The 13,937-nt window shown below is 31.6% G+C and overlaps 1 protein-coding gene across 9 annotated transcripts in view; it reads left to right on the forward strand.

Annotated features, from left to right (window-relative positions):
- Positions 1-13,937, forward strand: part of KMT2E (lysine methyltransferase 2E (inactive)) — a 79,226-nt gene that overhangs the window by 34,095 nt on the left and 31,194 nt on the right. For 5 of the 9 annotated variants that reach the window (XM_039849242.1, XM_039849240.1, XM_039849239.1 and 2 more), the window contains 4 exons: positions 5,310-5,424; positions 6,480-6,709; positions 9,578-9,658; positions 13,779-13,837. In XM_039849242.1, coding sequence (XP_039705176.1) covers positions 5,310-5,424; positions 6,480-6,709; positions 9,578-9,658; positions 13,779-13,837 — 485 coding nt within the window. The other 4 variants (XM_039849245.1, XM_039849243.1, XM_039849244.1 and 1 more) reach the window with 4 other exon arrangements.

Raw genomic sequence — 13,937 nt, forward strand, 5'->3', positions numbered from 1 at the left:
CCCTACTGTTCCTCCCAAGATCAGAAACTCTTTGAAGGGTATGAAATGTTTTATATTTCCTGTTATTCTGTCAGGCATCTAACAAGGTACCTTAAACATGTAGTGAACATCACCATAGAACTATTTGTTGAATTACAGTTTGTATGCTTCTTTGACTATAAAGTAAATCCACCAAAAAAAAAAAAAAAAACCATAGAAAAAAAATTTCTGTGAATGGGATTTATAAATGGTAACAAAGTAGAGGAATAAACTTTCTGGTTCACGTGGTAAAACCAGTGGTGTCCTCCTACAGCATTACTACGGTTGCTCTTATCTTAATGCCTATACGACTTCTTTGGAATAGGAACTGCATAGTGATATCTCCAGATTTATTCTTTCATGTACAGCAAACTTAATGGTGATAATGTACAGATTTGAGAAGACTGTGAGTCAGCAGAAAATGGCAAATGTTTCACTAAGGGTAGGGGCAGAAATACTAAGATAGGATCATTTCTTGACTTCGGTATAGTAAGCTGCTAAGTCCAGCTAAATGATATCATCATCACTTTGTACCAGAGTATATCATACTCATAGCTAGGGTACCCTGCCTTTCTGTCTATCACACTTATTGAGGAAATAAATAGATCTGAAGAAAGATAAATGATCACCAGGGCTTAAGCGGCTGTGTTATAAAGATAGATAATAGGATTGAGAACTATGTCTTAGAAAACATGGTAATTCAGTGGAGGTATGAGTGAACCCATATATGGAAGGAAGGGAGGAAGGAAAGGAGAGGGGAAGGAAAGGAAAGGAAGATTCTACAGATCTTCCACAGAGGCTTATAGAAATGCTCTGGACACCTTCCTGAATTGGGAGGAAAAGAATTCTTCCAGTTACCCATTGAATAAAAGATATTAAATGTAAGATTTAAAAATAAAACTTGGAAGTTAAAAAAAACTTTTTAGTGAAGAAATACAGAAATAGATACAACAGTAGGGCAAATAGTACAGTAATCCCCGGTGGCCTTTACTCAGCGTTAGCAGTATTCAGAGTTTTGCCAGTCTTATTTCCTCTATCCTACAGCTTTATTTAAAGTATTTTAAAGCAAATCCCCACATCTTTTTACCTGTGTATTCTGTATACATCACTAACAGATAAGAACGTTTTAAAAACTACTACAATACTATTATATAACAATTAAGAATACTTCCTTAATATAAAATACCCTTAAATACCAATTCATCTTCAGATTGTCTCAAATACCAATTCATCTTCAGATTGTCTTTTTGTAATTGGTGTGTTCAAATTGAGATCCTAATAAGATCCACACATTGTATTTGATTGAAACGTCTCTTGAATCTCTTTTCATTTGCAACCTTTTAAATTTGTTTTCCCTTACACCATATACTTCTATATACCTGTTGAAGAAACTGGGTCATTCGGCCTATAGAAGTTTCAACATTCTGAATTTGGCTGATTTTCCTTCCGGTCACATAATCTTCTTACCCCGTATTTCTGTTAAACTGGCATTCAGATCTAGAGATGTGATTCGCATCAGATTCTTGTTTTTCCTCCTTCTTTATCCTCATTTTTCTCTTTTTCTTTTCAGCCTGATATGTGAGACTTTGTATTTTCTATTGCATAGCATTAGGTGAGGCACATAAAACTCGGTTGTCTAACTTCCAGTGATGATAAAAACGATCAACAGGTTCAAGTGTTGTCAGCTTTATGTGTCCATCAACTTTCATCATTTCAAGGTTTTAGCATCTGTCGTGTAAACCCATTATCTCTTGAGGGTTGCAGATTGATGATTTTTCTAATTTGATCATTCCTTCTGCATTTATTAGCTTATTAGGGAACTTCCAAATGAAGCAGTCAGTACCTATTGGCTTAGTTAACAAGAGAGCATACTTACTTCAGTTTTAGAGCCAAACTGCATATTAGAATCTCTTTTTATGTATTTCAGTTCCTCTACTTATGGGAAACGATTCCAAGTTTTGAAAAAGTGAATTCATGTACAAATTCTGGAGGTTTTCACCATTTGGCTGTACCTTATTGCTTTTATATTAGAAATACTTTAATTACCTGTTATTTTTGAACATTTTGAATTCCCAGAATAGAGAATGATATCTTTTTGGCAGTTTCTTATGGGTAAAGAGATAATCTTTTGACAATGATTGCTGCTTCAGTGATTCAAGAACACATACAAAACAATATAAATGAGTACAAATTAAGTATCATACTCTTTTTGAATAGTTGCATCAAAATTATGTAAATGAAATTTCACTTGTCTATAGGATGAATACAGCACCATGTTTATGTTTTGATACATAATTATTTATAAAAATACTATGCTAATATGCTATGCTATGCTAATACTATGCTAATACCTGTATATTAACTTAGTATTTATGTGAATATATATAAATTGGCTAAGAAGAGCACTGGAAAAACTATTTACACAAAAGTTTATTGTCGTATATTATTTTTATTAAAGTTTTATGATAATGTTCTGGGAGATTTGGAGGAAACTCCTGTGACCTTTATATAGTGATTTTTGTTACTGTGCATTCCTGCCAAGCTATTGTCCATATGTAAATATGGTAGGTTTACTTGGATTTAATTAATTATTTTCTATCAATTAAACATTTAAATTATTTCTGCTCTGGCATCTAGTTTTATGGATAGTATTACATTGAACATCTCAATTCTGCAAGTCTTTGATTAGTAGGAATTACTTTCTTAGGATAAATTTCCAAAGATGGGGCTACTGGATTAAAAGATGTTTGACTTTTGGTATTGGTCACAAAGTTGTTTTCAGAATTATTGTGTTCTCAAAATGCAGAGCTTTGAGGATATTTATCAGCATGGGACTTTTAAATAACATATCTAAGGATATCTGTTGTCCTGTTACTTTAAAAAAATTAAATGCTTATATTACAGGAAAATCTTTAAAATATGTCAACCAAATTTATTTTTTAACAATTGTTACCTTTTAAAAATTACTTTAAGTAGCAGCATTAGAAATGAGGATCTTTTTATATATACATAAATTTATTTATTTAAAGTACACAGTACATTGGTTAGACAGAAATGAGGATCTTGGTAGTGTTTCTGCCTTCTTGCATTGCCAGCTTGTCAGTGCTGCAGCTGTATTTTGAATCATGACATTATGCAAAGCATTTGTGACTTATTTACATGCTTAAACTTGCCTGCATTTGCATGGAAAGTTTTTTTTTTTTATTCCTAACCTTTAGCTGCTCCAAAACATCAAGGTTTTTGCCACACTGTTTAGCAATGTATTCAGAGTTTTATCTAAATTCTTTAGAGTGAATCTTTCTATTCTGGCCACAATTCTTTCATGTTGCTTTAATGATAGTATTGTAGATCAGGAATTTTTAAAACTCCACTTTTTCCTTCTATGTATTTTTTAAGAATTTGAAAGAAATCAATATTAGAAAGTAATCAAAGGCAATTTGATAGTATTTACCTATTTCATGTGCATTTTCCCCTTTGTTCAGCATTTCTGCCTCCAGGAATCCAGGTGGTCAAAATGCTACGATGTATGCAAAAAAGAAATAGAAGGGTGTACAATTGCAATGATATCTTTAACAGTGAAAAATAGAAGCAATTTACATATTTAGCAATAAGAAAATTGTTAAATAAGCTATGATACATTCATACAATGAAATAAGCAATTACATATTGCTTATATAGAGAGATAGATATTGACATTGAAAACTGAAAAAGCACACTGAATACATACAGCATATTCTCATTTTAAGAAATTATTAGATATATTTATGGATAGAAAAATGTAGAGGGGGATGGATACACAGCATCTTAATATGGGTATGCCTGGGGTTTGGATGAAGACATGGTCTTTTACTTTCTTAGGTACTTCCTATATTTAAATTTTAAATAGTAAGTATATATTATTTTGAAATTAAGAAACAGATTTCTATTTTAAAAGAATGAGTAAGTGAATTTTTAACATAACAGTATACATATTAGGTGAGTATTGGTTTTCAAAGTACTCAGAACATTTTGGAGACTCTTCCTTTGTAATCTCCTTCAGAATCATTTAACAACATCAGTTTGTGCCTCCTCTCTACTGATTCTAGCTCACTGGGTCCCGCAGCAGCAGCCACTTAGAGCTAAATTGAGAGTTTGTGCAGGGGATGAGAAAAGGGGATGCAGTATATCAAGAAGCAGTTGATTTTAGAAATATGACTAATTAGAGTGTAACTGCATTAAGTCGTAGACCATGAAGAGTACAAATAATACTGAGTTCTAAGAGAAAGTTTTGGTAAGGATTATCATGAAATAATTATCTCATTGATGGCTATGGTAAAAATAAGGGTATGGAAGTGAGTCATGTTGTGTGTACACAAGGGGGAAATTAATTACAGTGTGAATTAGCCTCAGAAGTAGGTTCACTACCACATTGATCAATAGGAATTGACCAAATAGGGCTCAGGAGGATTGATATGAGTAAAGAAGTTGAGAAAGTGATGTATAAAAAAGCTTACTGATTCAACCATAGTGAGTGAGTTGTTATTCCCAGTTGTATCAATAGTTGGCCAAGTCATCATCACTTAACCATTACCAGGCCAGAACTGCTGATGTTACTCTAACATAGGCTGCTGCTTATGTTTTTTATAAGCAAACCTTGGTTAATTGTGAGGTTTCCTATTTCTTTACTGGTATTTCCAAGCCTTCTTTATATCTTGGCACACTGATACATACAGATGCTCCTTAACCTAAAATAGGCTTGCTTCCTGATGAACCCTTTGTAAGTTAACATTGTAAATTGAAAATACACTTAATACACTAACCTACAAACATCATAGTTTAACCTAGCCAGTTTCTAAAAGCATATCACTTACATATCACCGTAAAGTCGAAAATCTATAAGTTGGGGACTACCTGTAGTGTTGAACATTGAAATATATTCTTCCCATTCAAATTGGGGTTCATATAGAGTCAGTGTGTCCTAAGTCCTGTTTAAATTATTTCTACCCCTTTTCTCTACACCTGCGCATAGTGTCCCTAGTGCCACTGAGTGTATTATATAATGTTTAGTCTCTAGTCATAGTTTTTTAATGATAAGGGAAACTATATTTGAACTTGAAGGTGGGAATTAATTAAACAAAAGTTTTTAATGACACAATCTGGATAGGCTACATCATATCCGCAAGGTGTCTATCTAATATAAAAAGACATTTTATTTATGTATAGCCAGTGAAATAAGTGCTTATAATTTTAAATCGATTAAAAGGAAAAAAATACGAGTGGAATTCTCTTTGATGCAACTTTTTTCCCTCCAGACCAGAATCCGTAGAAGCTAGCCCTGTAGTAGTTGAGAAATCCAACAGTTATCCCCACCAGTTATATACCAGCAGCTCGCATCATTCACACAGTTACATTGGTTTGCCCTATGCGGTAAGTATCAAGCATTTCTGTAGAAGAGTATTTTTTATATCTAGACGTTAAAAGTAGATGTGTGTCGTATTGTGCTTAAAGCTGAATATTTAAAAAGCATACTTGTTTTATACTATCTAAACAATTAGATACATAATTTGTAGTTTAATTTTTTATCACTCTAACTATATTCAGCGATTTAAAATTCTATAAGAGGAATTCCCTAGAAGTTTTATTATCATTACTGTTATTATTTTGCATTTTATCCTATTTATAGTTTGATGTTATAATTCATTCCTTCTTTATAAAAAGACTATAGGTAGAATTGTACTGTTTGCTGTTAATTCTGAATTATATAGTAACAAATAGTAAATTATATAGTTACCATTTATTGAGCACTTATGTGCCAGACTCTGGTAAGCATTTTTACATATATTATCTCAATCTTCAAAATCAACCTCATGTGATAAGTAGAATTTTCATGTCTATTTCATAGCTGAGAAAATGAAAGCTTATCTAAGTTAACTTATTCAGTGTTGTATAGCTGCTTAGAAGCAGAGCTTAGATCGAAGCAGTTGCAGAACTGGACACATTTGTGATATTGAGGTACAGTTATGAGAGATTTTTACCATTTGTACCAGAATAAAAATTACCCAATTAAAAAAATTTCTCATTAATGCTTTATAGTGATACTATATCTTTTATAGTTGTTTGGGTTATTCTTCAGCTTCCACATTCCTGAGATTTTTTACCTGTTCTCACATCTTAACACCTGCTTTTATCTTGAAGGTGGGAGTATGTGACCAGAGGCCTGTGAAGATATCTTCTGATTTGGGGTTGAGGGGTGGAGTTTGAGGAAAGTCATTGTGAAGGTGACCAAGATAGTAGATAGACATTTTCACTTATTGCTATCGTTTGATATCTAGCTTCACCAAGTCATTATTTTAAAGCTATTAAGAAAGAAACGGTCCAATTTCATATCTCTTGAATATTCAAATTAAGGATCGAATTTTAAGCTGCTTAGTTCATATTATTGTTGAAATTATATCATACTGTATTTGTGTTCAATTATCCAGGACCATAATTATGGTGCTCGTCCTCCTCCAACACCTCCAGCTTCCCCTCCTCCATCAGTTCTTATTAGCAAAAATGAAGTAGGCATATTTACCACTCCTAATTTTGATGAAACTTCCAGCGCTACTACAATCAGCACATCTGAGGATGGAAGTTATGGTACTGATGTAACCAGGTGCATATGTGGTTTTACACATGATGATGGATACATGATCTGTTGTGACAAATGCAGGTAAAATATTTCACACCATTAGTTTATTTTTGTTGAATGCTGCTAACCTTTGATTGTTGGGTGTAGGAAAAGATGATTAAAGTCACTTTTGAAGGAATTTATGAATGCATTTTAAAGATTTCTGCTATTATCAATGCAGTCTGTTTTGCTGATAAAAAAAGTTATTTTAGAGTTGATTAGGATTCTTCATTGCTAATTGAGTAATAGGCAGGCAGTTCTGATCATTATTCATATAGGCTCACATCTCTCTTTTCACTCATTCAGTAATAATATAACTACATGTAGTAAACAAAATAGAAATGAGAGGAGAATTAAGTCCTGTGTGTTTCCTTTGGAATTATTTGTGCTGTATAGTCAACTGTGATTTTCCAATTTGGGGGAAATTATACATTTTGATTGATGTTTGTTTGACCTGACTCTCTCACCTCCTTTTGACTTGAACCTTGCAGCACTCTGGAGTCTCCTTGAACCAGAACCACAGTCTCCCCTCCCCCAACCCTGGTTCAACCACCAAGAAAGGCCTCTTCCCCTAGAGAAGGTGTGATTGGGACAGAAAGTGGGGCTTTGTTTTATTTCTTTCTTTCTTTCTTTCTTTTTTTTTTTTTTTTTTTTGGTGGGAGGGAATTGGGGAGGATGGACAGGGAATAGTAGGATTTCAGCCTGAAAGTTACCAAGTCCATCCCCTACATAGTGTGAGAAGCAGAGAATATTTAAGCAGTGCCCTATAGGAGGGTAAGAAAGTTTGATAGCTTACAGAATTTCCTGAGTCTGGTCCTTATGGCAAAGCTTCATTATTTGATTTGAAATAGTATAGCATATATCCATAAATATTTTACATTATTTTGTAATATTGCCATTTATTAGATTAATTGATTCAAGGTTGGATGTTATTGATATAAACATGCACCTAGGGTTATATTTCAAAGAGTTGATTTACCTTTGCCAAAAAAAGGGGGAAATTAGTTTTATGTGGCATATGAGATTTGATATTTTTATGAAAAGTAATGTTAATACTTTGAGTTAACAATAATAAAAACATATTGTGGTATCTTTTCAAATTTAAAAATAAATTCTCATTAGCTGTGACACATCATTACCATGAGCAATCACCTCAGTAAATTTATTCAAGAGGTAAACTTAAAAACTAAAAGAATAACTTCAGGGATTACTTGTTTTGTTCATTTTTTAACTAGCAAAATCTCAATTCATATAAAATAGCTTTCTCTTAACTGATCTTGTCTGTGATAAATTACATACCATTTGCAATGTTTTTATTTAATGTGTAATCTAAACAGTGTTTTTTGTTTTAATTACAATGATCTATATATAATGTAGAATTATCTCTATTAGAAAATAGTGGAATAGTCCATAGGATTTATACCTATCTACAAATTCTTGAAGGACCAGTTCACAGTTTTTGGATTAGTCAAGGTATTTGCTTCTCATCAACTGCTCTCTTTGTTATGAATCTATTTTTTATTACTCTCTTTTTCTACTGCTTAACCAGTAGTAATACTGCAAGGCTTAATCTTTTCTCCTCTATTCTCGTTTGATGTTGCCTCTGTGTATTTTCATGTACCTATTGCCCATACTCATCTCTTTCAAGTTTTACACCTGGACTTCTGATTATTTGTTCATTTTGTAGTTCTGTTTCTTCTCTTGTCTGCATGACATCATTTCTTACCCCCACAAATTAAACTTAATTTGTTATTCTAACCTTCCTTGTCTGGTGCTCTGCTTTTTTTTTCACCTTTCCCTCCACATCTTTGATATATATTCGATTACCTTCCACATTCTACCAGTTCTTATCCCAGGATTCTCAGTTAAAGAAGTGAAGAACAATAAAATAGTTAATTTAATAGCTTATATATTAGAAGTGGCTAATTATTATATAAAGAATAATTAAGACTTTTTAGAAACAGGCATATATATATATATATATAGTTTATATATATATATAAACTATATATATGCCTGTTTCTAAAAGTCAATATATATATATATATATATATATATATATATATATATATATATAGACTTTAGACCACTAAAGTCTTGGCAATAAAATACAGTAATAATACACTTCGAGACGTTTGCCTCAAGCTGGTCCATGTATTCCATGAAAAGTAATTAGAGAATAGAGTAGGTTTAATCTCTAGCTTCATGAAACTTCATCTTCTTTGCCATCATTTCTAGTTCTGTTCTCTTTACCTCGGGTCTGGAATGTTGGGAAAGTCTCTTATTTCTTTTTTTCTACTTCCAGTTTCTTAATTTCTTTGAATTAACACCATATACCATTGAAGAACCTCTAGTTGTTACCTGTTGGCAGAGGAAATCTACACACATCCTGACATTCCAAGTCCTATTAATTTGACTACACTAATCCATGTTTACACCTTTCTGTTTCTCAAAATAAATATTCCTTTTCATATATATTAACCACTTCTGACTGTTGCTCCTCATATGTACCTACTTGAGAAAACATTGCTACATAATATCTTTTCCTAATTTGCCAAACGAGGTTCTATTCAAGTCCATTATCCTCCAGGGTGCCTTTCCCATTAATTCCAAGTGGTATGGACCTCTTTACTTTGTGATTGCTAATAATATTTGTAATATATATCTTTTACAGTTTAAAATTATATTTGCTTTATAAATTTATATATAATACCTATATTTGTCCTCTTGTTTTTACATTTCTATGGTTTTATCTTTCTGAGGACATATTTCTGTGAATTCTTCACAGTACCTTTTACAGTACTAAACTCAAAGTAGGCACTTTAAGTGATAGTTAAATGAAATATTAAATCTTAATTTAAGGATGATTTTAATATTTTACCTGTTCTACCGTTTTTTTTCTTTTTTAAGTGTTTGGCAACATATTGACTGCATGGGGATTGACAGGCAGCATATTCCTGATACATATCTATGTGAACGTTGTCAGCCTAGGTAAGTCATGCATAGCAATAAGATTGCCAATAATTTTACTGAAGTGATCCTCCATTAATAGAAGTTTATGTATTCTAGTTTAAACAATTAATGGATTGTGGATTACTGTATTTCATCAATTCTAATTCATTTTTGTGTTTTTCTAAACACATCTCTAAAATCAGGAAAAATCTTTCCATTGATAATGTTATGGTTTACTTTATAGAGTTTTTTCCTTTATTAATGATACATAAAATAATAGTGTGTCTTCTAAGCAATAGTACCTTTTCTCACTGCAATGCAATATGTTAAAGAGAGTTTAACTTAGAAGGCATTGCCTTACTTACAGAATTTTGTAGGTCTGTACTATCTTTTCACCTGTTTGCAGTAATGTGTTTTTTAAAAATCTTTTTATTATGGACATTTCAAACCTATATAAAAATAAAATAGTATAATGAACTCGCATATTCCCACTACCCTTCTTCAACAAGTATTAACAATCTTTTTTCATTTATACTGAAATGTGTTTCTTCTCCCCTTCACATATTATTTTAATGTAAATCCAAGATATATAATTTCATTCATAGATATCCTTATATGTTTCTATATAAATATTTATGGGCATATATTTCAGTATATTTATATATTTATAAAAGAATTTACAAAATAACCATAACCATAAAACTTATTATACATGCAACAAAATCTATTATCAGTCAGCCACTATGAAAATATTGATTGGTTGAACATGTATCTTTTAAGTCTCCAGTAATCTAAACTTACTCCCCTTACCTCCTTTTGCAGTGTAGTTTTTAAAGGAACTGAACTATTATCCCGATGAGTTTGCCAATTGAATTATCATGGTTTAACAAGTTTCTCTGTCCTCTATATTTCTGTAAATAGGTATATGATAAGATTTCGGTTTCTTTTATTTTTCTTTGTGAGACCATTTGTTTCATAGACTGTTCTATCAGGTGACACACAATACCTGGTTGTCTCTATGATGAACCCATTGATAGTTGTTCTTTAGATCCATTAATTTATTAGGAGTTGCAGATTAGTGACATGTTAATTCTGCTGCTCATCACTTATTAGCTGGAATATTTTTATAGAAAAACGTCGCCATATTAACCGTTCAGTTCTCTTAAGGTATATTTCAAGGAGGAAAGGCAGGATATATATTTGTGGATTCTTAGCCTCTCTTTACCAGTTTTCAGAATAAGAAAAAGAAATTTTAAATATCATTATGAACTCAGGGACTTAAACATATTGGATGTCAGTCTATTATAGTTACTATCTTTATCAGTGTTTAAATATTGTCCCATTTTTGGTCAATGGGAACTTCTTGAAGTTGGCTTTCTAGTCCTTTTGACAATACCCTTGATAGTTTTTGTGCTGTCTGATAAAATAAGAGCTTATCTTATAGTTCTATGTCTCAAACTCAGAATTGGTTTTTAGGGCCAGAATCTCAGCTAGTCATGCCCCTTCCTACTGAATTGATCTTTTTAGTGGACAAAGCTAGGAAATATTTTTTTGTCTATTTGTTTATTTTTAAGATAAAATACATGAGTTTATACTGATAAATATAATTTAAAATTAGGAATACAAGGAATAGAAATAAATTTCACTTAACTTTTTTTTATTGAGGTAAAATTTTACTGTATAAATATGTTTCAGGTGTACAACATTATAGTTTGACAGCTGTATGCCATTTAACCATTTCTGTGTTCCATTTATAGCTCCTTTTATCCTAGTTCTCAACAACAGTGTAATTAGAATATCGCAATTACTCAATTGCTTAATCCCATAGAAGGACACAGCAATCTCTACAGTAACAATATGTACATTAGCACCAACAATACGATTATGCAAAGCAATTTAGAACTTTTTCTTTCTTTGGTTTCTGCAAGGGATGTAAGTTAATTTATTGTGTTTAAAGTCTCTTGAAAGAATTTTACTGTTTGGTTATAAGATTAACTGGATACACACTTATGTTGATTAGGTTATTTTATTTTTGATTTTTGAAAATTAAACCTTTGTTATTTTTGATGTTTGAAAATTAAACCTTTGTTGTAGATTCACATGCATTTGTGAAATAACAGAGATCCTGTGTATCCTTTACCCAATTTATCTCAGTGGTAACAGCTTTCAAAACTATTAATACAGTATCACAACCAGGATATTGACATTGACATAATCAAGATTCAAAACATTTCCATCACAAGGATCTCTTGTGTTGCCTTTAATAGCCATGTCCACCTCTCACCTCCTATCCATCCCGTCTCTGACCTTTGGCAACTGTTTATCTATACTCCATTCCTATAATTTGTCATTTCAAGAATGTTATATAAATGGAATCATACAGTATGTGAACTTTTTTGAATTGACTTTTTTTACTCAGTGTAATTCCCTGAAGAGCCATCCAATTTGTTGCATATATCAGTATTTTATTCTTTTTTATTGCTGAGTAGTGTTCTGTGGTATATATGTACCACAGTTTGTTTAACCATTCACTCATTGAAGGACATTTGGGTTACTTCCACTTTTTGACTATTACAAATGAAGTCGATATGAACATTTGTGTATAGTTTTTGAACCTAAGTTTTCTCTAGGATAAATACCCAAGAATGCAATTGCGTGGTCATATCGTAGTTGCATCTTTAGTTTTATAAGAAATAAACTATTGTACAGAGTAGTTGTACCATTTTACATTCCAAAAATGTATGAGTAATTCTGTTATTTTTTATTTTTAAAGATTTCATTTTATACTTTATTTTTTATAATTATATGTTTGTGTAATTATGTAAGAAGTAATCCTGTAATTCTGAAGTCAAATATTTAAAATAAGGTATATTCATGTAAGTCTAACTTCTATCCCAGAAATAATTTTTTAAAAATTGATTATTCCTTCCATTGTTTTCTTACTAGAAACAGATATATGTGTATTTGTATTCCCCCTTAAGCAGTAGTATGTAGAGTTGCCATATTCCTTTTTTTTCTTAAAAATATATACTGAAGATCACTTCATAGTAGTTTATAGGGATTGACTCATTTCTCTCTATAGTTTCAAGGTGCTCCATCTCTTTCATGTACTGTAGTTTGTTCACACAGTCTCCTTTGAATGGACATTTGAGTTGTTTCCAGTCTTTTATAATTACAAATAGAAATGTGAATGTTCAGTAAAGGGGTAAATGTAAATGTAAAATTTTGTCAGATATCACCAAGTTCTCCTCTAGTAGGAGCTGTACAGTTTTGAATTCCCACCAATAATGGATAAGCATGCCTATTTTCCCAAGTGGCAGACTTGGATTTTTAACAGTTTAACTAGGTGAGTGAGGCTTTTCTATGTGATTTGTTTCCCTTTATGATAGCAACTAGCCATTTGCCAAATAGTTCTTGATGGGGTAAGTATCTGTTGATGAATTCAATAAGAATTGGTTAAAAACTGACCATTTGGGAGCAGTCAATTGTGCGATATCTGCTTATCATTCATTGATTACCAGGATAGTTATCAGTGATGCTGTAGGATACTTACATATCCTAGTAGACATTAAGGTAAGTCTGTTACTGAGTTGTAGGCATTTCAGTCTAGAGCTCTTATTCTCCCACCTAGTGTTATTTGACCTCTAGACTAATAAGTTAGGCAGTGAAACACTGAAGTGGGGGTCAGGGTGGGAAGAAGTAAAACAATTACTATGGATGATACTTGATGAGTGGAGGCTGAGGGAGGTTAATGATATACTTCATTGTTAAATGTTTAGTGTTTATTATTTCAAAGTGGAAATAATTTTAGGCAATTGGTACAATGCAAATAGATTCTCATTTAGTGTTGTACATTATTTAAAGACATTTTATTTGTGATTTTAGTTATGTTAACATTTTTTTTCCAGACTTTTTACTTTAAATATTCTATTTGAAAAAAAATGTACTAATTTCCTGAGTAATTAGTCACTTAACTGGCATTTACTGCTAATGATGCTAAATCAAATCTAAACTGTAAGGCAAGGGATAGTATATATATTTTATATTGTTGGATTTTCAATGAGAACATTAGAGAAATTATAAATTTTATCACTTAAATCTGCTTTATATCTAAATTTATGAAAATCTGATAAATAATCATGTTAATATTTTAATGTAGGAGTTTGGATAAAGAGAGAGCGGTGCTACTACAACGCCGGAAAAGGGAAAATATGTCAGGTGAGTGAAAAAGATCTATACTAAATTAAGATTAGTGTGATTGAGAATAACTGACCTGCATAATTTTAGTTGTACATAAACACTTTACCGATGAATGTTG

Source organism: Pteropus medius, unplaced genomic scaffold, assembly GCF_902729225.1.
Source record: "Pteropus medius unplaced genomic scaffold, Ma_sr-lr_union100, whole genome shotgun sequence".
Classification (NCBI taxonomy): domain Eukaryota; kingdom Metazoa; phylum Chordata; class Mammalia; order Chiroptera; family Pteropodidae; genus Pteropus; species Pteropus medius.